The 25,199-nt window shown below is 52.5% G+C and overlaps 2 protein-coding genes across 6 annotated transcripts; one reads left to right on the top strand and one right to left on the bottom strand.

Annotated features, from left to right (window-relative positions):
- The first annotated feature begins 238 nt into the window (after positions 1 to 238).
- Positions 239 to 12,758, top strand: LOC128331792 (thialysine N-epsilon-acetyltransferase-like). 4 transcript variants are annotated; one of them, XR_008310429.1, is made up of 7 exons: positions 239 to 948; positions 3,880 to 3,931; positions 7,001 to 7,084; positions 8,403 to 8,547; positions 8,828 to 8,868; positions 11,602 to 11,797; positions 12,156 to 12,758. XR_008310429.1 is itself a non-coding variant. In XM_053265682.1 (7 exons), exons 1-6 carry the CDS (start codon positions 526 to 528, stop codon positions 11,779 to 11,781), a joined length of 882 nt encoding a protein of 293 aa, XP_053121657.1. In that variant the 5' UTR covers positions 239 to 525; the 3' UTR covers positions 11,782 to 11,797; positions 12,156 to 12,758. The 4 variants fall into 4 exon arrangements, 3 of the variants coding, with proteins under 3 accessions (XP_053121657.1, XP_053121656.1, XP_053121658.1); XM_053265682.1 differs by having other exon boundaries at positions 8,403 to 8,504; XM_053265681.1 differs by having other exon boundaries at positions 8,403 to 8,504; positions 11,602 to 12,758.
- On the bottom strand, positions 12,625 to 24,811 carry LOC128331793 (asialoglycoprotein receptor 1-like). Of its 2 annotated transcripts, none has more exons than XM_053265684.1 (10): positions 24,674 to 24,811; positions 24,394 to 24,533; positions 21,147 to 21,248; positions 20,209 to 20,325; positions 18,793 to 18,888; positions 18,183 to 18,254; positions 17,001 to 17,093; positions 16,067 to 16,218; positions 15,773 to 15,879; positions 12,625 to 14,149 (listed from the first exon to the last, which is right to left on the bottom strand). In XM_053265684.1, the coding sequence occupies exons 3-10, from the start codon at positions 21,217 to 21,219 to the stop codon at positions 14,002 to 14,004; spliced, it is 858 nt and encodes a 285-aa protein (XP_053121659.1). In that variant the 5' UTR covers positions 21,220 to 21,248; positions 24,394 to 24,533; positions 24,674 to 24,811; the 3' UTR covers positions 12,625 to 14,001. The 2 variants fall into 2 exon arrangements, with proteins under 2 accessions (XP_053121659.1, XP_053121660.1); XM_053265685.1 differs by having other exon boundaries at positions 18,183 to 18,248.
- Between the last annotated feature and the right edge of the window lie 388 nt (positions 24,812 to 25,199).

Raw genomic sequence — 25,199 nt, 5'->3', positions numbered from 1 at the left:
ACATTATGTGAAAATCCAGCTGCCTTGAGAAGTCCATAATGCTGGGGAAAGCGGAAGGCAAGAGAAGAAGAGGACGGCCAGCAACAGCGTGGATGGACTCGATGGCGACAGCCACGAATGCACCACGGAGAGACCTTCAAGGCCAAGTGGGAGACAGATCAGCCTGGAGAGAATCTCTCCACGTGGTCGCTAAGAGAAGGGCACTTACCCAACCAACCAATGCATCAGTGCAGTGGGAAGCAGCTTGCCTAGCGTGCAAGAGGCTGTTTGTTCCAGTCCCCACCGCCGGTGGTGTCGGGCGCTTCCCAGACTGTGCCTAGGAAATACATATATCTATATTCATAGCCAGCGATATCAGGCGGGCAGCAGCGCTATAGGGAAGTGCTGGAAGGCCTCACCCTCTCACGTTGCGCGGGAGGAGGCCAGGGCAAAGCCCTCTTGCCTGCTCCCAGGGAGGGACAACCACAGGGCACCTCTCTGGCAGTGGCGGCCAGGAGTCGACAGCGACGGGAGGCCCCCAATCTGATGCAGCAGCAGCAGCCTCACCGCCGGGCCCTCCTCGCCGCGCCCTCTGGCCGGCCAGCGACCGGGGACTCCTCGTCGTGCTTGAAGGAGCGTCGACACACCCCGCTGGCTCCAGCGCCTCCTGCCCGGCGGGCGGGCGGGCGGGCGGGCTCCTCTCTGGCGCGCCCTCTGCAGCGGCGGCGGCGGCGGCTTCCCGGCCAGGAGGGCAAGGCGGGCGCGCAGGTGCTGCCCTCCTTGGTCGAGCTGCCGCCCTCCGAGTCCGCCCTCCTTTGGCCACCTCCCCCCGAGCCAGGCCGCGGCGGCGCTGCCTCCCTCCCCTCGCCCGCCATGGCCGCCGCCGAAGCAGCTGCCGCTGCCCCGCTCCCGGTGACGGTCCGGCCGTGCAGAGCCGAGGACTGCGCGGAGATCGCGCGCTTGATTCGGGTAGGCGAAGAGCAGCAGCAGCGCCCCTCCCTCACCAAGCAGCAGGCAGGCAGGCAGGCAGGCAGGCATTCAAGCGGTGCAGCATCACCACCTGTTGGGCTTCTCCTGTCCTCTTCCCTCCCCATCCCCCGCTCTGTGGAAGGCGGAGCCGCCGCCGGGCCGGCTTGGGGAACCCTCTTCGCCGCTGGCAACCAGAAGACTCCAAAGCCTGGGGCGGGAGGGGCGCAGCCCCGGCGGCACGACCCCGCCTGCCATCCTGGGCGCCCTTACTCTGCCCTGAAGCTAGCAGCACCCCCTGGCACTTGCTGGCTTCCCAGCCACATCTCTCACACAACGCTAGAACCAGGGGTCACTCCATGAAATTGATTGCCAGGAGGTCTAGGACCAACGGACGGAAGTACTTTTTCACACAACGCGTGATCCACTTGTGGAACTCTCTGCCACTGCATGTGGTGACAGCCAACAGCCTGGATGGCGTTAAGAGGGGTTTGGATGACTTCATGGAGGAGAGGTCTATCAACGGCTACTAGTCTGAGGGCTACAGGCCACCTCCAGCCTCAAAGGCAGGATGCCTCTGAGTTCCAGTTGCATTGCAGGGGAGTGACAGGAGGAGAGAGGGCATGCCCTGAACTCCTGCCTGTGGGCTCCCCAGAGGCATCTGGTGGGCCACTGTGCGAAACAAGGTGCTGGACTAGATGGGCCTTCCTGGGCCTGATCCAGCAGGGCTGCTCTAAGGTTCTTAGGCACATGCAGAGGGCTGCGGTCAGTAGGGCGAGGAGCTCAGTCACCACCCCCCGCCGAAAGAGGCCCCCCGCGCACAGCGCATCTGGCATCCAAAGTGGGAAGAAGCGCGCAGGGTGATCCTATCCTCTCGGCCTGCTGTGCTCCGGCCTGGAAGGGCTGGACCAGTCTATTTTAGGCTGGACCGAGGTCCAGGTTCCCTCTGCTCCATACATTGTGGGTGGCCTGCCTGCCGCTGCAGTCGGGTTTCTCTGGCAGGCTCAGGCAGCTGGAGCTGGAATTGTGGCGCCCGCTGCTGGGCTTCTGGCCCGGCTCCTCGTGTCCCTCCGGTTTGTCAACTGGGGATGATGACCCAGTTGACCCTGATGACCCTGATGGCACGAAACACTCCAAGGAGAATGGCCCCGGGGAGTGCACCCAGGCATGCCCCTTGGCAGGGACCCCGGGCATTTCTTACGGCGGGGGAGGCGGCAGCTGATGCCACAGTACAGAGAGGCCAGCCGGCTTTTAGGCGCCTCCAGAGGCTCGCTGTTGATTTTGCCACCCCCCAGACTGAGCCCCTCTCCCTCGGCTGATCTTCCCAAACAAGGCTGCACTCCTCGGACACTTCCATGGCCTTTGGCCTCTTGCCTCTGTATTCAAGTGCAGAGCGTGCATGCTGGTTGACTGATCGCTTGATTAAGTGCCGACTGCACTCTGAGCGAGACCACATCAATAGATTCTCTCCAGGCTGATCTGTCTCCCACTTGGCCTTGAAGGTCTCTCCGTGGTGCATTCGTGGCTGTCGCCATCGAGTCCATCTGCCTTGCTGCTGGCCGTCCTCTTCTTCTCTTGCCTTCCACTTTCCCCAGCATTCTGGACTCCTCAAGGGAGCTGGGTCTTCACATAATGTGTCCCAAGTATGCTAGTTTGAGCCTGGTCATTTGCACCTCGAGTGAAAGTTCTGGATGGATTTGTTCTAGGAGCCATGTGTGTGTTTCCCTGGCTGTCCATGTGAGTACCCTCACAAGTGTGTGTGTATACTGTAGAGTGTGCATAATCTGCCAGCGGAAGACACCAGTCCGTGCATCTGTCGGTGGGCTCTCGCCCACAAGAAGCATCTGCCAACAACCCCCCCCCACAACCTTCCATCCTTAAGGTGCTGCAGAAGGTCCCCTGCAGTGTTTGCTACTTTGTCACTGAACTCCTGTGCCTTTATATGCAGCATAAACGCCTATTAAGAGTCTTCTTCTATAAGACCAGCTTCAAACACTAGTGCATGGAGGTAGCAGCCTTCATGGCTGCTTGCCCCCTCTCAGCAGCTGATAGTCAGAGGTAGGCTGCGTCTGAACATGGAGGTTCAATTTAACCATCATGGCTAATATCTGCCCTCTTCCTCCTCCTCCTTTCTCATCCATGGCAAATCCCTTTTTAAAGCTAGTGGTTTTTGCCACATCTTGTGGCAGCCAGTTCCACAAGTGAATCGGCACCTTTCTGAAGTGGCGATTCTCTTTGTTTAGCAGCGGGAGAGCAACTGGCCCTCTCCATCCCCAGAACAGCATCCCTCCAGTGGCTGCTGCTAATGTCTAGCTTATGTTTCTTTTTGAGGTTGTGAGCCTTTTGGGGAGCCGTTTTATTTATTTATTTATATCTATGTGGGAACTTTTGTTGAAAAGCGGTATAAAAATTATTATTATTTTTACATTTATATCCTGCTCTTCCTCCAAGGAGCTCAGAGCGGTGCACTACATACTTAAGTTTCTCTTTCACAACAACCCTGTGAAGTAGGCTAGGCTGAGAGAGAAGCGACTGGCCTAGAGTCACCCAGCAAGTCTCATGGCTGAATGGGGATTTGAACTCAGGTCTCCCTGGTCCTAGTCCAGCACTCTAACCACTACACCGTGTTGTATTCCTGCTCCCTTTTCCCCACCCGGAATCTCCTGCCAGCCAGCCAGCCAGCCAGGTTCTCCTCCTGCTTTTTAGCAAGCGTCCATGATGCCCCCACCCCCACAAATGGGCCGCTGACCAGATAGGACAGGGGATAACGGGAGGGTGTCTCTCAAGAGAGTTTCTTCGAGAGCACTTTTTGAGGGTTTGGAGGAGCATTCACACAACATTCTGGGGCTCAGGTGCAATTTTTGGATCTGGAGGGAGAAATTGGGCTGGGAATTTTGTCACCTGTTGCTGATGGTGTCTCCCGTCTCTCCTCAGGAACTGGCAGAGTTTGAGCATCTATCCGAGCAGGTAAAAATCAGCGAACAAGGTGAGACCCAACCCCTGGTGATGATTTTTCATCTCCCCCCCCGGCCATTATATCAAGCTTTTTAAAAGGCAACCAAGGAGGCAGAAGATGGGTCTCACTGGGTAGAGTGACCCACACCTGGGGGGCTACCATTGAAAAGGCCCTGCTTCCAATAACCACCCCCTGCACCTCTGGAGGTGACGGCACCAGAACAGGGCCTCTGACCCCCAGTCTTCATGAAGAGGCAGTTCGACTGCCTTGACTTGCTAAGAGCAGAAGTAACTATGTTGAGTAGATGAAGCCCTTCGTTGACTGGGCAAAGTTGTTTTGCGAGGATTATACCGCTAGGAAAGTTCCAGAAATGAAATCCAGGCAGCCGAGGTAATGTTCACGGAAACCGTGATACTGGAGTGCTTAAACTAGCCCCTCAAAATGGGTTCAGGTTCCTTCACTAAACAACTCACTCTCACAACAAGAGTGGATGGGGCTATTTCAACTTTAAACCTCTCCACACGTCAGCTGTGTTATTAATTTATTTATTGTATTTATATACCACCTCATATAAAATCTCTGGGCGCTTTACAGTTAAAACCCAGCAACAATTAAAACCTTAAATCCTATAAGACAAATTAAAATAACCAACAATAAAACTTAATGTAATAAACTGAAAGCCTGATCAAATAGGTGCATTTAAAAACAGCCAGAGATGTGGAGGCTCTGATTTCATTGGGGAGCGTGTTCCAGGGCTCTAGGGCAACCCTAGAGATTTAAACCTAACCCAATTTAAACTTGCAATGTGCGGGGCGGGGGGGGGGAACCCACACATCAGCTGATAAGTGCAGGGAGGCACGAGGAGGTTTAAAGAGCCACTACCCTGCTTCTCAGCCGATGTGCAGAGGGAGATTTGAAGATGTGGGAGAGGTGAGAGTGGATGGAGCAGGCTATGTTCCTCTGGCTGTGCTGCTCTTTTAAATCTCCCTGCTCACCAGCTGAGAAGTGGGGAGAGTGGAGATTTAAACTGTGTGCCAGTTTAGTTGAATGGGTCGGAAACGGCAAATAACTGAAACCACCCCCAACACCCGTGATAACAAAATTGGTAAACAATTGTGAATGGACGAAACCGCTCTTCGAAGTCCACCTTTACATGTCATAGAATTGTATATCAATGTGCTTGCAAAAGGGAAATTAAATAACAGTTTGAAATTTGTAACATTTCAACTGCAAACATTCATTTTACGGACTAATTATCATATATAGTAAAACTGAATCATAGTAAATTTGAATCGGAAAAAGATCTTCTGCTTCTCTTGGAGATGATGTCATTTTGGAATTATTTATTTATTTATTTATTTATTTATTTATTTAACACATTTCTACACCGCCCTAACCCAAGGTCTCAGGGCGGTTCACAACAATTATTGATCTGATTAAAAATCTGTTGAGAACAATCACAGTTAAAATAGGATGATTATAAATTTTCTTCTTTAAAAATACAAAAATAATTATTTGAGCCATTCACCCAGCATATTCTGGTATAAAAAGTAAAGCATTCCACTAATTTAAGTGGCAGCATTGTTTATGCAAAATTTGGTATCCGTAGATCACTGGGTCGCTAAGAGTCGACATCGACTTGACGGCACTTAATCAATCAGTCAATCAATCTGATCACTGGGAAGTATGATATTCAGAATTTCTTCTAAAAAATACCCCCCCAAAAAAATAAATTTGCACCATACATATCCCAGTTTTAAAAGTAGTGCAGGATTGTATATGCAAAATTTGATGTCTGTAAGTCATTGGGATGTATGACTCTACTTTGCACAAAGAAATGAACAAACAAAAACGAATTCTTCAAAATAGATAATAGATGTATTCCTCGTAGTGCCATCAGTGTGCCTGAATTCAAAATGTCAGGCCCCTGCCCCAACGGGCTTCCAATTTAAAATTCAACACAGGGGAGACAGGCAGCAGAGGAAGGGGTGGGTAATGCAAGACAGCGGAAGATCCAACAGCCTTGTCTGTTTCTGAGAAAGCAGCACTCTTCCCTTCAGAAAAGACTGGGGGCGAAAAACAGCTGTACTTCAAGGTATTCTTTGTCTCTCCGGCTTGTACTTTTCCAGGGTTTCGCTTCTGTCCTGCTCCCTGCTTGCTTCCCTGCTTCTCTCCTCCTCTTTGATTCCCCTCTCTTCATTGATGCACATTGGGAGATGCACATTGGGACAAAAAAGCCCAATTTCACTCATACACTGATGGAATCTGAGCTGTCGGTGACTGACCCGGAGAGGGATCTTGGGGTCGTGGTGGACAGCTGATTGAAAGTGTCGACTCAGTGTGCGGCAGCTGTGAAAAAGGCTAATCCCATGCTAGGGATCATTAGGAAGGGGGTTGAAAATAAAACGGCTAATATTATAATGCTCTTATACAAAACGATGGTGCGGCCTCACCTGGAGTACTGAGTACAGTTCTGGTCCCCACAACTAAAAACGGACATTGTAGAACTGGAAAAGGTGCAGAAGAGGGCAACCCAGATGGCCAGGGGCCTAGAGTACCTTTCTTATGAGGCAAGGCTAACACCCGGGGCTAGAAAAAAGACGACTGTGGGGAGAGATGACAGAGGGCTATAAAATCATGCATGGGGTGGAGAAAGTGGATAGAGAGACATTCTTCTCTCTTTCGCATAACACTAGAACCAGGGGCCATCCCACAAAATTGATAGCCAAGAAATTTAGGGCTAAGAAAAGGAATTACTTTTTCAAACAACACATAATTAACCAATGGGATTCTCTGCCACAAGATGTGGTTATTGCCGACAGCCTAAGAGAGATTTAGATCAATTCATGGAGGAGAAGTCTATCAAGGTTTTCTAGTTGGAGGGTTATAGGCCACCAACTCAGGATGCCTCTGAGTACCAGTTGCAGGGGAGTCCCAGCAGCAGGAGAGAGGGCCTGCCCTCAACTCCTTCCTGTAGGCTTCCAGCAGCATCTGGTGGGCCACGGTGTGTGAAACAGGATGCTGGACTAGATGGGCCTCCTTGGGCCTGATCCAGCAGGGCTGTTCTTATTTCTTGTGCCTCTTTCCATCCCTCCACAGAACTTTGTGAAGATGGTTTTGGCCCGGACCCCTTCTATAAATGTGTGGTGGCCGAGGTGCCCCCCGAGTGCCGAAGTAAAGGTGGTGAGTGATATTCCTGACCCACACCCTTTCCAACACTTGGCGAAGAAACCAATGGTTATTAGTGAAACCAATGTCAATGGTTATTAGTCACTAATAAGTGACTAAGTAGAACTTCCATGCACAGCAGCAGTCTAGGTGTCTGAGGAGAGAGCCATTAGTGCTGCCATGCTTTGGCTGGCCAATTGGGAAGCAGGATGCTGGGCTAGAGAGGCCTTGGACCTGATCTAGCAAGGCTCCTCTGAGGTTGTTAAGAGGTCCCCTGATGGGGCCTTTGACAGAATCCTCCTTGATGGGAGTCAGCTGGGGGTTACGGACTGGGGCAGGGGGCCGGCAGAGGCTGCCTGCGGCGGGAACCGGATGCAGGATATCTCCAGACTGGCTGCCTTCTGTGGACATGCCTCTAGTGACACTTCACTGGTGCACTTGCAAAGGCAGCTGAGATTGCAATCTGCCTTGAGTTTCCAGGGCTCCCTGGTCCAGAGAGGAGTATGGCTGCCCTCCTAGTCCTAAGCCCTCTTACTTGGGAGAAAATCCCCTTGAGCTCAGTGGGCCTTCCATCCACGTAGACATCCCGAGGATTGCTCTGCACATGCTGCCCCTGCCGCTTCCAGAAGTGGAGTGTGTGTGTGTGTGTGTGTCCCTAGGCTCCCCTGGGCACACAGAGTCAAACTGATAGAGTCAAACTGATTTCAAACCCGATTCAATCCCTATCCAGACATTGGGGTAGTGAATACGGTAGCTGCTGGGCACGCTGCCGTGTTCTGCTCTCATATGTTGCATCCCTCTTCTGTTGCATGAGTGTACAGATGTCTGTACGCTTGAACATGTGTTTGTGTGAATGACTGTACCTGCGTTGGTTTTCAAAGTGAACCTGGGTACAGGCCCCTCAAATGCATGGCCCGGGCTGGAAGGCTACTGCTGCCAGGGTGTGCAGCATAATGCGTGAACCTGTGTGGTAGCAAGCATGACTTGTCCGCTTTGCTAAGCAGGGTCTGCCGTGGTTTGCATTTGTATGGGAGACTACATGTGTCAGCACTGTAAGAGATACCTCTCAGGAGTTGGGGCCACTCTGGGAAGAGCACCTGCCTGCTTGCATGCAGAAAGTTCCCAGTTCCCTCCCTGGCAGCATCCCCAAGTGAGGGCTGAGAGAGACTCCTGACTGCAACCTGGGAGAAGCTGCTGCCAGTCTGGGTAGACAGTCCTGAGCTAGATGGACCAAGGGTCTGACTCAGTATATGGCAGCTTCCGATGTCCCTGTTCCTACGCTGGACATAATGTGTGAATACGGCATCGGTTCTCCTTTCCTGTTTTCCTGCAGGTCACACCATCGTAGGCTTCGGCCTTTATTTCTTCACTTACAGCACCTGGAAAGGCAGAAATATCTACATGGAAGATCTCTACATCATGCCAGAATTTCGGGGTACAGAGTTCAGATGGAGAAGGGAAGAAGGCAGCTTCTTCCAGTGGGTGGAAGCAAATGTGTGCTTCAGAGTGAAATGGGTGATTGGGAGGGTGCTGGTCAGCTTCTGTGGAGAACGCACGCTCTCTCTCTCTCTCTCTCTCTCTCGCTCTCTCTCTCTTGCATCCAGTGTGGCTGTAGACAAGATGCTGGGGTGGGTTCCACCAGGAAGGGGAAACGGGGTGGGAACCTTTTGGCCGGAGAGAAAGCCCAGGCATCTTGGCTGTCCCTTGCAGGTCCTTTTGCTAAGCTGGGCTCTCTCTGTTTCTTTTTCCTTCTTGCAGGAAAAGGGATCGGGAAGAAACTGATGGGCAGCATTGCGGAGGTATGCCACACTTTGCTTCTGTGCTCCCCATCCCAACATCACCCCGCGTGCAAGGAGGGAAGCGAGCATCTGATTGATTAACCCCTCGACTTGCCTGGTCCTCTCCGCTTAGCAGGAAGTGGAAATCCTTCAGGGATTCTCCCTCTTAGGTCCCCAGACGTTCCTGGACTACAACTCCCATCACTCCCAGCAAGAGTGGCCTTGGGCTGTGGTGAGTGGTGGGGATGGTGGGAGTTGCAACAACGCCCGGGGACCCAAGCTGGAGAACCGTGGAGGTGCTGGGAATCAGCCCAGCCAGCCCCTTTCTCAGCAGCAGGGGATGCAGCCCCAAAGCCACGACCTCCGGTCTTGGGCCCACCTCCTTGCTCACCTGAGAACCCAGCAGCAGCCAGCCTTCTCCCCACTCAATTCCCCTGGCTTCCCAAGGAGCGCATTCCACACCATCACTTTCTGTTTGCACCCCACTTTTCAGGCAGGATTTGCCTCCCACAGCAGCTTCCAGTTAAAAATCCACAAGTAGGTCCCATGCATTAGAGCAGGGGTGGCCCACCGGATGCTCTCCTCCAGACGCTGTTGGACTGCAACTCCCATCACCCCCTGCCACCGTTTGTTTTTGCTGGAGAGAACCCAGGAGTCCTGGCTGCCCCTTGAAGGCCGTTTTGCCATTGGTTGTGGTGGGGGTGATGGGAGTTGTAGTCTAACAGCAACTGGAGAGCCTCAAGTCGTCTGTCCCTCCACTAGAGACATGGGTTGGTGTTGGTGGCCAGGGGCAGACTCTTCCTTCCAGAGGGAGGGAGCTGCAGAGAGCCCCCGGGCCGGCCGATGGCGAGGATGGTAGCCCTCTGCTTGAGCAGTGCAGGATCTCCTGGTGAACTCTGGCTCCCCATAATACATGGCCCAGCTGGGGTGGCCAGTAGCGTCTGGTGGGAGGGAAGTCTGCAGCCCTAGAGAGGGCCAAGAGGTGATGGCATTGCAGGTGCCCTGCTGCTTTCCTTGCCCTGACCCTCGGGCCTGCAGTGGCCAAACCTGCAATGGGGTTTTAAAAGATGGCTTCCGTTTTCAAAACGACCATAAAAGGTCATCGGAGTTGTCAGAGGGATGGAAACGAAAACGGGCCGGAATGTCCTCCAGCGAGGGCTCCACCAAGGGAGTCCCACCCCAATTCCTTCGCTGCCTTGGTGGGAGCCCAACGAGCTGTGTTTTCGGCTTGTGGCGGGCGGAGTGAGCTAACTTGAGTGGAGCCGTCCCACTCCCATCATGAATGTGTTCAAAGAACTGAATGGAGAGGCTGAGGTTCAGAAACAAAGGAAGGGTTTTTTTGAGGGTTTAGGGGTACAGAAAAGCCAAAAATAATGGTGATTAAGCAATAATGTGTACCTGAGAGAGACTACGATAGCAATACCGACAAGTTCCAGAGACAAGTTCCAGCTCACAAAGAGCTGGTTTGTCTTGAGTTGTCAAATTAGGTTCACTCGGGGCTGGATAGAGAGAAAGGAACAGATGTGGATCTTGGGAGAAAGGAGAGCTTAAGGATATGGGGGTTATGTCCTGCCTCACTCCTTCCAAGAGAAATGCGTTGAAACCTGCTGGGGCTTCTCTTCTCCGGGGTGGGAAGGCAGGGAAGCAGGAGCAGGGGTCCAGGAGCCAAAAGTGAATCCTAAAATGAACAGGACCTCGGCAGCCATGAGTGCTGGGCAGACCGGGCTAGGAAAAGCCAGGATGGAGGTGGAGATCAAGGCAGGGCAGAATGGAAGGGCCGAGGCCAAGGCATGGGGGTGGGGGAGTGGTGGGTCAGAGGTGACCCAGATGACACACGGATCAACGGTGGTTTCACCAGGCAGAGGGAAATTCTTGCCTGAGGGCCTTGTGTTAAACACACCTTGCAAAGGCAGACAAAAGGGACAAAGCATTGGACCTGCCATTGTGCTTTTCAAAAGTGAACTTCTTCTTTGACAAGAGCTGCAGAAGAGTACAGTTTTTCTTGGATAAACACTAGGGAAAGCCCGGAAAACCCCATGCAGGGAGAGGCCAAATGAACACATCGAAGTGTATCTCTTGTGTTGTTTATTAGAATATTTGTGAGTGATGCGCTGTGCCAACATAGGGAGAATACTTGGCTTGTTGTTTAAAGAACTGCTCTTGATTAACTCAGGTCTGTTGAGTAATGTGGGGTGTCTGTGTGTGTGTGTGTGTGTGTGTGTGTGTGTGTGTGTGTGTGTGTGTGTGTGTGACTGCCAGGTGCGGGGGGGGGGGCCCTCCGGCAGTCTTGAGCTTTGAACTTGACCTAGGAGTTCCTCCTCCCAAGCCACCTGCCCTTTGAGTGAGCCACACAGGCGAAACAAAGTGGGGATCTCACAGTCCTGTGAAATGCAAACCCTGGTAACTACAGGCTTGTAGCTCCAAATACGACTCTGGTGGCGATAACAGCTCTGCGCAAAACAGGCCGCCATTAATCCAAACCGTTTGGGGGATGAAGATCACGCAGAGGAAGCCGGAAGAGCCGCAACGTTACCACCACCACCACCACGTTCCATTTCGGGGGGGGGGTGGACTTGCCCAATAGCGCTATGAGCATCCGTCCCCTAAGATGGTGTGGGTGGCCACAATGTGTGGGTCGGGCCCGTGGACTGCCACCACCGCCACCGCCACGTCCCTGTCTTCACCTACCCACCCACTCCCTTCCCGAGCAGTCTCAAGCCCCCCGTCTCACCCCTCTGCCTGGTTGCCCTCCAGATCGGCTTGGAGCAGGGCTGCACCCAGATGAAGTTCGCGGTGCTGGACTGGAACCGCTCGGCCATCGATTTCTACCTCAGCAAAGGGGCCGTGGACCTGACAGCCACCGAGGGCTGGCACACCTTCCGCCTTGAGGCAGACGCCATGCGGGGACTGGCGCTGGGGGATCCGGGCCAGTGAGCCACACTGTGATCAGGTGCGCGGACACCTGGGGCTGTGTGTGTGGTGGGGGGGCTATGTCGAGGTGCCGGTGCTGTGTGCCCAGAGCGGGATATCCTCCCCCCTCCCCCTGGAGAGCCCAGGAGTCTTGATGTCACGTCCCCCCCAGCACCCCCCCAGGCAGCCTAGGAATCCTGCCCCCCCACAGCACCCCCTCCCCACATGAGAGCCGGCACCAGCTGGCAGGAGGGTGAGGAATTGAGGTGGGTGTGTGTGTGTGCTCTCTGTAGGGGTCCCTACTTCACCAAGGCCTTATGGACTGGCAATCGAGTAGAAATAAAAACCGATGGAAATCGGCTACACCTTGTTTGCAGCCTTTTTCATTCTCCCCGCAGCTCCTAAGAGCCACACAAGAGTCCTGCTGGATCTGCCCACGAAGCCTGCCTCGCCCTGTACCCTGTTTTGGCCTGCCAGGTGTCCCGTTGGGAAAGGCAACTGGAAGGAATAGCCCTCTCCCATTGAATGTTCCCGCATCTAACATCTACAGGTATACTGCCCTGGACATGGAGGTTCCGCAGCTCATAGCTGTTGTTCGATCTCTTCCTCCTCCCCCATTAGATTGTCTAAAATTGGGCTTTGCTCCCATGTGCAAAGAGCTTTTGAATCCGGAATTCAGGAGGAGCCTCTTCACAATCCCATTAAATTGTGGCGAGTGGGTGCAGGACAGAAAAAAGAAAGGACTTCACAGCTCGCTTGCGGAACTCTGTTGTGATGAAGTCCATTAAGCCAGATGGATTAGGCACATTCCCAGAGGCGGAATGCAGCAATGGAACCTCCCATGTTCAAGGATGATATGCCTTTGAATACCAGATGGTTTATTCATTTATTTTTTGTAAGCCTGCCCCAAACGCACATCTCTGAGTGGTTTGAAGTAAAATAACCAACATTAAAACAATCAACAGATTCTACATATCTAATTAAAAGCCTCAATGAATAAATGTGTCTTGAGGGTCCATGGTCAACATAAGATGATGGGGAGAGGCAAGCAGTGGGGCTGGGGGAGGGAGGTGGGCTTGGGGCTCTTCTTGTGGACTCCACAGAGGCATAGAGAAGGGCAGCTGGTCTTGCAGTAGCAAGCACGAATAGTCCTTTGTGCTGAGAAGGGCCTGCCTTGGTTTGTGTTTTGGATGGGAGACCATGTGGGTGCTGTAAGGAAGAGGATGAGGCCGTAGCTCAGTGGGAGAGCATCTACCAGCTTGCATGCAGGAGGTTCCCAGTCCCCTCCCTGGCAGCATCTCCAAGATAGGGCTGGGAGAGACTCCTGCCTGCAGCCTTGGAGAAGCTGCTGCCAGTCTGTGCAGACAGTACTGAGCTAGATGGGCCAATGGTCTGACTCAGTCTATGGCAGCTTCTTCCCATGTCCCTGTCATGCTGCCCCTGCTGGAAACAGCCTGCATGGCTCAACGGGCCTTGGAGTCTGACCCTGCTTCGGCTGTTCCTGCGAGGTCGGCTCAGCAGCAGCGCCATCGGCTTCCCAACAGCCGAGTGGGGAATCCAGGGCCAAATGGGCCCAAATGGAGAGCTGCGGTCATCAGCGAGGTCCCAGGGCGTGGTACTCCGAAGGCAGCGTGCCGTGCAGCAGACCCCTTGCTGAAGTTAAGCCGTTCTGAGACGGCTGCTGAGCACCTCTCCCTCTAACTGGGATTTCTAGACCTTGTTCAGTACAACTCCCAGCATCCCCAGCTGCAATGGCCTCTGGGGATTATGGGAGTTGTAGTCAGCAACATCTGGGAATCCCTGTTGGAGGGAACACTGCCAAGGAGCCTCTTCATCCTGCTGCGTGTGTTCCATCCTGGAAGGAAGGCAGGGTATAAATTGTGTATCCCAGGGTTTCTCAGCATTGGGTCCCCACATGTGGCTGGACTACAACTCCCATCATCCACTTCTGCAATGGACTTCACGATGGTGGGTGATGGGAGTTGTAGTCCAGCCACATCTGAGGACCCAAGTCCGGAGATCCCAGGAATACACAAATAAATATGGTCCACCTAGAACGAAACGCTTCCCCCACCCCAAACATCACCATGCGTGCACCACTGTTCTTGACAGAACCATTATTTTTATTTGCTTCCGATGCCTGGGGGCTGTGTCGCAGGCTCCCCTCCTCCCTCTGTCCTGCCTTCCTCTTCACAGCATCGCAGGAGTAGGATGGAGAGGAACCCTTCGCCTTCGCCACCACTATTAGCTGGCTTCCATCTCACACAGCCAGCTGTACCGCCGAGCACAATGTTCGTCACTCCACAGGCCATCGCCGTGATACAGGTGCACGCAGTGCGCCACCTCGCCCATGCGGGGGGAATAGGTGTCGGGCTCTCCGGGCTTCCAGTCTCTGGAACGAGGTCAAAATGAGATCGCAAAGAGGCACGAAATGTTGCCTACAGCTAGGGAAGTGCAGGAGCACAGACACATCTTGAGAAGCCGTGCTGGCCTTCTTGTCATGTCCCCCCAAATCCCCGGCATCTGGCTTCTCAAACTTGGGTCCCCCCTAGATGTTGGACTACAACGCCCATCATCCCCTGCTATGGCAGCTGATGGTGAGAGTTGTAGTCCAGCAGCCTCTGGGGACTGGTGTTCCTTGCAACAGGGATTCCCAGATGTTGTTGAGCACAACTCCCATCATCCTCAGGCCCTTGCAGCTGGGGGTGATGGGAGTTGTAGTCAACAACAACATCTGGGAATCCCTGTCACAGGGAACATTGCTGGGGAGCCAAGTGTGAGAACCGCTGCCTCAAGAAGGGCATGAAATACAACAACTCACCATTTTGCTTTGGGTGGCATGCAGCGGCAACTTGACATATTGGGGGGTGGGGGGAACGCTGGGAGGGGCCAGTCAGGATCTCGAACTCGGGGCCCCCAGGGGCTGGGTTCCGGATCCTGCAGTCCCACAGCACCAACTCTGATTCCCTGGCGGACCGAGTCCTGTGCTCCGACAGCGCCATCTAGGCTGCAGTACCAGCCTGCCTGCGCCTCCCATCAGCTGACCCCCAAGGGCCAATCCCAACACACCAGGCCCTATATATAAAGCCCTCGCCTCAGCACTTCTGCTGCCTCAGTCTGAGCTGCTGGTCTCTGCCATGAGGCCGCAGCACCAGCTGACCACACGCCTGCCTGAGTCTGGCCCCTCTGAGCCTTGTTTGCGGCTCTGGAGCTCAGTCCCTGCCTGTTTTGGCCCAGGGGCCTGCTCCTGACCCATCTGGAGGTGCAGCCAGCTAGACCCCGGCTATCTAGGGCTTGACCCTTGCTGCGGTCTGGAAAGGGCTTGGTTTCTTAAGGGTGCTGGACCTCAAGCATGCTTGGAGAGCTGGTCTGGTGGGAGCCAGCATGACTTGGCCCCTTACGCTAAGCAGGGTCTGCCCTGGTTGCATATGAAAGGGAGACTAGAAGTGTTTGCACTGTAAGGTATTCCCCTCAGGGGATGGAGCCGCTTTGGAAAGGGCAGAAGGTTCCCAGTTCCCTCCCTGGCAGCCTCTCCAAGATCGGGCTGAGAGTGACTCCTGCCTGCCACCTTGGAGAAGCTGCTGCCGGTCTGTGTAGACATTACTGAGCTAGATGGACCGATGCTCTGACTCAGTATATGGCAGCTTCCTGTGTCCCTATGTTGGAGGCTGCACCCTGTGGCTTGAGAAGCTCTACCTCGTTGCGCTGGGCGGGTAAGCACCCCGGGGTTTGCGCTTTGGCATGCTCAGAGGCACTCTTCACCTCAGGCTCCAGGAGCTGAGTCAGCACTGGGGACAGGTTCTGGGGCGATGAGTGGAGTGGGCTACCTACTGCCGTCTTTCCCTGCTCCCCTCCCAAGGAAAACGCCACTGGCTCTGGGCCTTCCCTGAGGCTGCTGCTCTGTGGCAGAAGCAGGTGCCATGTGCTGCTGAATGCGATCGGTGGGGGGGGGGGCAAAAAAGAGCAAGACGGGTCTGGGAGCCGCCGCTGCTGCCGCCGCCGCCCCTGAACTCACATTCGGCGTACGGTGTAGATGTTCCCATCCACCCACTTCCAGCTGCCACCGGTGAAGCTCAAGCCGATCCAGGTGTGCCGAGACTTTGTTTGCTGGAACACGAATTGCTAGGAGGAGAGAGAGGAGGACACAGCGCGCCGCCCGTGAGCAGCCTGGTCGACTCCAGGGTGCATCATTCCCACCCCCACCCCCCCAGTGGAGTAGGCAGGAGGAGGAGGAGGAGGGCCACCCGCCACCCCCTCCTCCTGGCCGCTGAGGAAACGGGCCGAAACGGGAGGGAGCCCGGCCACTGACTTGCTCTTGATAGCTGGTGATGATGGCCAGGTGGGAGCCTTTCTCCTGGCAGTCGGCTTTGGCTTCTTCCCAGGACTTCTCTGCAGGGGCGGCCCAGTAGCAGCTGCGGCTGAAGGCAGTCCAGCCTCTAGGGCAGCAGATCCCTGGGCTGCCTGGGAGGCAAAAAGGAAAGGGGTCGGGGGGAAGCAAGGTAGTAGCCGCATCTGCTGGGCTGAGAGGGGGTTCTTCTTCTGCCCAGCGTTGGGTGCAGATGGCTGGAGAACTCCCCTGGTGGGTCAGGCCGTCGCTCAGCGGCAGCAGAGCCTCTGCTTTGCAGGCAGCAGGTCCCAGGTTCAATCCCCAGCAACACCTCCATAGGAAGATAGCAACCAGCTGCCAGATACTGAGTCAGACCCTTGGTCCGTCTAGCTCAGTACTGTCTGCACGGACCGGCAGCAGCTTCTCCAAGGTGCCCGGCCGGAGTCTTTCCTGGAGGGGCTGCCAAGGAGTGAACCCGGAACCTTCTGCCAGCCAAGCAGAGGCTCTGCCACTAAGCGAGGGCCCCATCCCCTGGGTGGGGCTGGGAGAGACCCCTGCCTCTGCCAGTCAGTGTAGAAGACGACGCTGAGCCAAAGGGCCCAAGGGTCCGACTCAGTGGAAGGCAGTTCCCTTGGAAGGAGCTGGAAGGAGAGAAGAACTCTGTGTGGCCCCCACCCGCCTGCTGCTTAGGGCGGGGGTCTCTTGTCCAGCCCAATCCTGTCTCCAGGTGACAACATGAAGATGGGACCTGGGCAATCGCTCAACCTCAGTTTGAAGGAGCACACAGTGAGCTGTGAGGAGTCCCCGGTGAGGACTGGGCTCAGAGACATCAAAGCAGACCAACGGGCCTCTCTGCCCCCCCCTCCCCTCGTATAGCCCCTGCCCCTTGCATGCCTCTTCCCAACTCACTCCTGACCTGTTTTGTTATGTTTCACCTTCTCCAGGTCACAGTTCAAGGTCCTGAGGCTGCCCCGGAGTTTGAGGATTTGGTCCTGGTACTGTGACTTCGCTGCAGCAGGAGAAAGGGGGAAAGGGTCATTGGGTATGGCTGACATCACAGGTGAGTTCTAAAACCGAGACGTTTCTCTCTCTCGCATAGATATTTATTTATTACAAATTTTATTCCACCTCACCCAGATGGCTCTAGGCGGTTCACATAAATAACAAGAAGCTCTGGTGAGAACTAATCTGCCGACTTTCCTTTCACAATGATTACCCTCTTCACAAGTGAGCCCACTTCCGCCTGAAACATTCATGTGTCCGCCATCTTGAATTGGGGTGGATGACATCACCACAAACTATGCCATTGAGGTGTCCCTACCGTACGTGGCCCTACAACTGCACCAAATTTGGTCCAAATCAGTCCAGGCATTGTGAAGGGGATAGTGCGGGCAAGCACCCCCCCAAGGAGATGGGTAATCTCATAGGGTTACTTTCCTTAAGGAAAGTAGGCTCAAACAAATAAAACAGCCCATTAACAATAATTAAAAATCAAAATTATTTTTAAAAATCATGGAATGAGCTTCTAGGACTCTTTCAAAGGATGGTAAAGAGCGTAAGCCTTGGATACCCACAGGGTGCGCGTTCCACAGCCCAGGAGCAGCGACAGAGCAGGTCCAATCCTGAGTCACCACCAGACGAATGACCTTAATGTTGGGCGGCCGGGATCATGCTGAAGGAGACACTCTCCCAGGCATATCCAGAGGTTGCCCAGTGAAACAGATTGGAGTTGAGGAGAGCTGGTCTCCTGGTAGCCAGCATGACTTGAGCTAAGCAGGGTCCTCCCTGGTTGCATTTGAATGGGAGACTTGATATGTGAGCAGCACCGTAAGAGATTCCCCTCAGGGAATGGAGCCACTCTGGGGAGAGCAGAAGGTTCCAAGTTCCCTCCCTGGCAGCATCTCCAAGAGAGGGCTGAGAGAGACTCTTGCCTGCAGCCTTGGAGAAGCCGCTGCCAGTCTGGGAAGACAATACTGAGCGAGATGGACCAAGGGTCTGACTCAGAATATGGCAGCTTCTTATGTTCCATCCCAACACCTGAGTGTAGTCCTCCTGACAGATCTCTGGCTTTCCCCCACGCGCCCCCACCCTGACTCACCGTGCTCCACCGCCTCAGTCAGATTTTTCGCCATATGATCAATCTTCACCAGTTTCTTCAGATCCTCTGTTTCTGGAATGGACACCAAAGGGTTAGGCCCAGGGGTAGGAAAGCCATTGATGAGCTTTTTCTCCCCCGCCCTCTGCCCGCCGCCACCACCACTCTCTGTCCCCAGGGAGGCGATGCAGGGCGCGGAGAGTCTCTTCAGTGGTGGCCCTCCATTGAAGGAAGCCCCTCCCTAGAGGCCCCTTCTAGGTCAAGCCTTTTAGGTGGCAAGTTAAGACCTCTTGACTTAAGACCGTGCAAGCTTTTGTGTGGACGGCAATCCGCTGAGAGTGCAGGCATGGACTGTTCCCACCACGGCTCTTTCTGGCCGTTGTAATGACTCCGATGCTGCAGAGCCAGAGCCGGGTCCTTGCAAGCAGCCTGTAAACGAACGGCTCACGAGGTTTGCCTTGCTGAAGGGGGAGCCGTTTTTGCTTCTCTCCCCTCCCCGCAGAATGAGTGATTCCAGTTAGACGGGAAGCCCATTCTTCCTACTTCCCTGGGGGTGATTCCCTTGGGCTGTATCGGAGAATTGGCTCCCCGAAGCCATCCTTTCTCTACTCACGCTTGTTTTTCAGAGCCACTAATGCCACGGAGACTGTGCGGTTGAGGCTCTTGAGATCGTCCTGCATCCCCCCCAGATCAGTGCCCAACCTGCGACCTGCGGGGTGAGAGAGGCAGAACTAGGTGAGCTACCTGGGCCCCCTGCCCTGCCCCACTCCCTGTCTAACCCTCGCCTTGAGCACTTCTTGCTTTTGTACTGCTATGGCCTGGCCTTCTGGCCCCCTCTGGAGAGTTCCCTGTTTACTTTCTCATCCACTTCCTTGAGCTTTCTCATTGACATACACCCCCAAGGGTGGCGGCCCTTTCATGAGGCACGGTGAGACGGTCATCCCAAGCAGCAGATCACTGGGGTGGCAAGATCCCCCCTGCTGCTGCCATTGGAGCTGCTCTGTGGGACCTGCACGCTTTGCAAGGGGTGCCTCTCCTTGAGCAACTGGCAAGAAGGGCAAGGAGAGAAGAGGAGGCTGCTACCCACCCGCCCTCCTCCTTGCCCCACTTGCCAGGGTTGGTTTTGAAAGGGGGCCGGTCGCCACCAGGGACAGAGGGCAAGCCAGCATTGGCAGCCTGCCCAGGCACCCCAGTACCCTGGGCACACACCCCAGGCGCGGGCAGTGAACTCGCCTCCGGGGGGTGGGGTGGCGGGCAGCTCCTTTACGTGTAAACGGAGCCGGTGCTCTGTGCCGCCCAGCAGCCCCCGTGGTAGGCAACTGCCTCCGCCACTCACCTGGCTCCCACGGAAGTGAGCCCCCGCCAGCGGCCAGGTGAGTGGCGGGGGCGATTGCCCGCCGCGGGGGCTGCTGGGCAGCACAGAGCCCCGGCTCCGTTTACACTCAAAGAAGCTGCCCGCTGCTGCCCCAGAAGCGCATTCGTGGCCCGTGCCTGACGCACACACACTCCTCCCCTCTTGCGGCTTGTGCTTTTGCCTGCATGGCCAGCTCGACACAAGCGTCTTTCCCCGTGATGACAAGTCATTCGTCTCAAGGCCCCTGGCAGGTGCCAGACACTACCCAGGACCCAGTTCAGAGGCTTCCACACCAGGGTTCTTGAGCACTGCTTTTCGGCAATGGAAGGAGCATTTCTTACAGCACTTAAAGTGCTGTCTTATCTCGCAATGCAAGTTCCTCCCAAGGAAAAACATCAGTTTCTCCACATCCCTGATCGGAGTAAGCTCCGTTCGACAAAGGTCCCCACAACGTTAATTGAATGGCTCCTTTATTGCCCCTTGCATTGCACACTGACCCCTGCTTCTCAGACTTGCTCTCGGTTTCCACCTTGGCCACATCATCCAGCATGCCCTCCTCACTTCGCCCGCACAGTGATGGTTCCCCACTCTTGCAGGATAGCTCACTTCCCCTCTTTTCCACCCGCACGCCCACCTCCCAGGCCCAGCCTATCCCCACACCCCCATTCCACTCACCACTGATGCCAAATGCAGCAGTTGCTATGGTGATGACACAAAGAAGTCCCAGGAGGATTAGAACCACTCGATGGCCCGAGCAGACACGTCTCCCCTGTGACCGGGCTGGGGGGAACTCTAAAGGGATTGGGGGAAATGCACAGTCACCAAGGGGCCCCTTTCAGCCTGCTGATCTCGCCAGTCCCACCAACTTCAGTTAATTTGTTTGTTTTTTTCCTATGCAGCATGCAAAAACAGAAAAACACTTATACCTGTTTGACAATATGAATTCATAGTATAATTATCACACCTAGAAATATTATAAATGAGTAGGGGAGGCCTGCTGTTGACCAGGCAAAGTCACTTTGCGTAGATTACACTAAACAGGAAAGTTCAAGAAATTAAATATACGTAATAGATTTTTTTAAATTAATGTGCTTGCAAGAGCAAAGTAAAATAACAGTTTGAAACCTGTAAGATTTCAGCTTCAAACACTATATTGAATAATTACCATACGTAGTAAATTGAATTTGAGAAAGATCTTCTGTTTCTCTTGGACATGATGTCATTTTTGAACTATTGATCTGATTATTGAGTGTTAAAAATCTGCGGAGAACAGCAACAATTAAAATATGCTTATTCTGATTTTTTGGGGGTGGGTGGGGGCAGAACTAAAACTTTCACCCAGCATATTCTGCTGTAAAAAGTAATGCGTTCATCTAATTTAAGTGGCAGGATTGTTTATGCAAAATTTGGTATCTGTAGGTATTCAGGAAGTATGACTTTATTTTCTACAAATGAATCCACAAACACTTCAAAATGTATCATAGATAATTTGTGCTGTTTTACTGTAACCCGCCCAGAGATGTGAGTTGTGGGAGTATATAAATATGTTAAATAAATACAAATTAAATAAATAAAATGAATAGATGAATAAAACTATTGTAGAAAATATGCACCTCTCCTGCTATCCATTTCACCCTCATTCTCCACATCCATTGATTTAATGTCTGCGTAGTAATCCTTGATCATTGTGGTTTGATGCGGATGGTGAGTCAGACCTGGAGAGAGGCAGAAAGAGACAAGAATCACTGTTGTAGCATTTTACAGTTTCCAAGAAATTTTAGTTTACAACCAGCTTAGCAAAAGTGGAGACTGAAAGTACACCCTGATCGGAAGATGCAACTATGACACCCTAACTCTGCACATGTGTGGGGCAAAGGTACTGCAGCTGGCTTTATTCTGCCTTCTCCTAACCAGCCCCCCAAAGAGGGGGCAGCTCCTTTGCAGCTTCTGTCACAGACGGATCGGTCTGCAGGCGCTTTTGCAGGCTGCTAAGATCTGGCCTTAGGAGTGCAGGGGGTGGGGGGCACCCAGATCTTATGGCACTTCAGCTGGAGCTCAAGAGATATCAGAAACACCTGCTGTGGCATGACTTACATTTATGAAGGGATTCCCCCACCCAGCCAAAGAATACTCCATCTGCCCTGGAATCCCTGCTCTTTACTTCTGAGTGCAGCGAGGGGATTGCATTTAGTGGTGGCTTTAAAAAGGGCACTCTGCACATGTCTTCTTGGCACCACAGTTAGTGACTACCGCAATTATTTCTGGGCTTAGCAAATTCCAGGGCAGATCTCTTCAACAAAGGGAAGTCTAGTCTCTGCTCTCAAACTAGACTCTCCTTTTCCTGGGGCAAGGGAAGACTTTAGAACCTAAGAACAGCCCTGCTGGATCAAGCCCAAGGAGGCCCATCCAGTCCAGCATCCTGTTTCGCACAGTGGCCCACCAGATGGCACTGGAAGCTGCAGACAGGAGTTGAGGGCGTGCCCCCTCTCCTGCCGTTACTCCCCTGCAACTGGTACTCAGAGGCCTCCTGCCTTTGAGGCTGGAGGTGGCCCACAGCCCTCCGACTAAGTAGCCATTGATAGACCTCTCCTCCATGAAGTTATCCATACCCTTCTTAAAGCCATCCAGTTTGTTGGCTGTCACCACATCCTGTGGCAGAGAGCCACAAGTGGATCATGTGTTGTGTGAAAAAGTACTTCCGTTTGTTGGTCCTAGACCTCCTGGCAATCAATTTCATGGGGTGACTCCTGGTTCTAGTCTTGTGTGAGAGGGAAAATAATTTCTCTCTCCACTTTTTCCACACCAAGCATGACTTTCTAGAGGGGTATACTGTATTGATATCCTGGCTTCTTCTTGCCTTCAAAATATCATTGTGTATTTAGAGTTGTAACCATTTCATCAATATGTGCAAAAACCACTTCTTTTTTTGAAAAGGTGATTGGTAGCTAGTTCAAAATGTGCAGATTGCTGTTATTAGCTAACTTTGAAGTGCTTGTTAAGGAAAACTATAACAGTTATAGCACTGGTGGTGGTTGTCTTCTTTTCTCCTGTAGGTATGGTATGAGTAACAGCTGACAACACAATAAATTCTGTATGTTAGGAAAATAGCCCATTCCAGGATGAGATTTAAGCACCTGCTTAAATGCCCAATTTGTCAGGTCACAGTCCAAGTGTTCAACATGTCCCCCGCTGTCTGGTTTAATACATTGTAATTTATTACTGTTTGATTATTTTTTATTTTCATCATTGAATTTAAAATAATTCTGTAGCTGCTCTGGAGGTGCTCATTAGGGCTGAAAAGTAGAGTATAACTACCTAAATAAATAAATAGGTGTTGACTCAAAATCTCATCCATTATCAGCCCAGTGTGCAGATTATATTTTGAAAATTAGTGAATGTATTTGCAGCAAACGACAAAATTTTCCTTAAAAAAGAAATGAATATTGGACTTTTGGGGGTGGTTTAACATACAAGAAAAAAATGAATCTTAGCAACTGATTTTCAACAAAGCCTCATACTTCATACAAAGACTGGCTTTTCGATTAAACCACCCATTCTGTACAACCCAAATTGCAAATTAAAATTTTGACTTCCCAGTCACATCTTTAGTGTTTGAAATGAGTTACCTCAGCCAGCAAAAAACCCAACAACAACAAGTCCTTACATTTCAGTTTGAAATGAAATTTGACTTCATACCTGAAGCTGGCTCAACTATTTAAGTCAAAATGGACCACACTGATAATCAAATTGTCTGATATTAGCCAAAAGATATGTTTTTCTCCTTCTTTCATAAAGCAGAACTAGGGATCCTCTGATTTAACTGATTGGCAATAGATTCAGGAGAGACTAAAGAAAGTCCTTCATGAAATGCAGAATTAGCCTTTGGAACTGACTGCCACAAGATGTGGCAAGGGTCAGAGACTTTTATGGCTTTAACAGGGGACTAGACAACTTTATGGAAGGGATCTATCAGTGGCTATGAGACAGGATAAGGGAGGAGAGTTGGCCTTGTGGTAGCAAGCATGACTTGTCCCCTTAGCTAAGCAGGGTCTGCCCTGGTTACAAATGAATGGGAAACTAGAAGTGTGAGCACTGCAAGATATTCCCCACAGGATGGAGCCGCTCTGGGAAGAGCCGCTCTGGGAAGTTCCAAGTGCCCTCCCTGGCAGCATCTCCAAGATCTGGCTGAGAGAGATTCCTGCCTGCAACCTTGGAGAAGCCACTGCCAGTCTGTGAAGACAATACTGAGCTACATGGACCAATGGTCTGACTCAGTATATGGCAGGGGCTGAAGACTCCAAGATTCCTTCCAACTCTAACATTCCAGCATTCAATGACCAACATATAATCATAGAATGTTAAAGCTGGAATGGACCTCAGAGGTCATCTAGTCCAACACTCTGCTCAGTGCAAGAAACTGTGACAGCATCACTGACAGATGGGGCAACAATGGGATTTGGGCTATTGCCTTCCACCCCTACTTGTGGGCTTTCCATTGGGGCATCCTGCTGGCCTCTATGGGAAGGAGGACGCTGGACTAGATGGGCTTTTAGGGACTCATCTAGCAGGGCTGGACTTTTGAATTCCTCATGAAATAGCACCCATATAACACTCACCCTATATATCCGAAATCAACACTTCAAAACTTAACACTCCATTTCCCCAAATTATTGGCCTCTTAACAAGAAAAAGCCCACAATTAAGCTACGACATTAAGTTTACATTTTCTTATACAGAACAACAGATGCACTGTCTCAGTGAAGATGTCCAGCTTCCCAAAACACGGGGACCGTTTTGTTTTGGACCCCACATTTTTTGCTCTGCAGCTGGTGGTGCAGACAGAAACATCTAATTGCTTACCTTTCAGAAGCGGATGCTTTGATTTCCAGTTGAAATAAAGTCTCTAACTGGATGTCTGCTCCATGGGAAAACACACAGCTCCCAAGATCCCTGGATTTGTCCAGATTTTGAACCACTCAAGATGTCCACAGATCTTATTGCTGCAAAGAAAGGAATCTGGAATGACACTGACATCCAAACCATTGGCCTCACCCAACAGGATTGCACAATGACATAATCTCTCCCTCTCTCACACTCACTCACTCACTCACACACACACACAGAGCATGTGCATGCATACCAGTTTCTGATGCAAAAGAAACGGGTACAAATTGGAATCGCGAGGGCTGCAGCAGGTCTTTCCTTAGTTCCTCGTTTATCCTCTGGGCCCACTTTCTAATTTTCCGTTCCCCTTTCCCTCCTACTGACAGTCACCACCCTGGTGATCTTTGAACTGTCAATATTATCTGTCCTCCAGGATCAAATTTAGAACTCTCCAACAGCACAGAAATGTGCCAGGTGCATCAAAGGGGATGCCTCATTGCTGCCTTCCCTCCAGCCAAATGTAAGCACTCAGACTGTGCCTTGAAATGGGCTCCTGCCTCCCTGCCCACAGGAGCCTTGGAGCCAGTGTGGTGTAGTGGTTAGAGTGCTGGACTAGGACCGGGAAGACCCAAGTTCAAATCTCCATTCAGCCATGAGACTTGCTGGGTGACTCTGGGCCAGTCACTTCTCTCTCAGCCTAGCCTACTTCACAGGGTTGTTGTGAGGAGAAACCGAAGTATGTAGTACATCGCTCTGGGCTCCTTGGAGGAAGAGCAGGATAG

Source organism: Hemicordylus capensis, chromosome 6 (assembly GCF_027244095.1).
Source record: "Hemicordylus capensis ecotype Gifberg chromosome 6, rHemCap1.1.pri, whole genome shotgun sequence".
Classification (NCBI taxonomy): Eukaryota; Metazoa; Chordata; class Lepidosauria; order Squamata; family Cordylidae; genus Hemicordylus; species Hemicordylus capensis.
This window is presented reverse-complemented; position numbering and strand designations above follow the sequence as displayed.

What these genes read in the sequence shown, in the direction of transcription:
- LOC128331792 (XM_053265682.1), top strand. Translation starts at nt 526, where the DNA reads ATGCAGCAGCAGCAGCCTCACCGCCGGGCCCTCCTCGCCGCGCCCTCT. An exon ending in CGAGTGCCGAAGTAAAGGTG is followed by an intron (nt 7,085 to 8,402) that starts GTGAGTGATATT and finishes GTTTTCCTGCAG; the next exon opens with GTCACACCATCGTAGGCTTC. An exon ending in CATCATGCCAGAATTTCGGG is followed by an intron (nt 8,505 to 8,827) that starts GTACAGAGTTCA and finishes TCCTTCTTGCAG; the next exon opens with GAAAAGGGATCGGGAAGAAA.
- LOC128331793 (XM_053265684.1), bottom strand. Translation starts at nt 21,219, where the DNA reads ATGATCAAGGATTACTACGCAGACATTAAATCAATGGATGTGGAGAAT. An exon ending in AGTGGCTCTGAAAAACAAGC is followed by an intron (nt 18,255 to 18,792) that starts GTGAGTAGAGAA and finishes TGTCCATTCCAG; the next exon opens with AAACAGAGGATCTGAAGAAA. An exon ending in ATCTACACCGTACGCCGAAT is followed by an intron (nt 14,150 to 15,772) that starts GTGAGTTCAGGG and finishes ACCTCGTTCCAG; the next exon opens with AGACTGGAAGCCCGGAGAGC.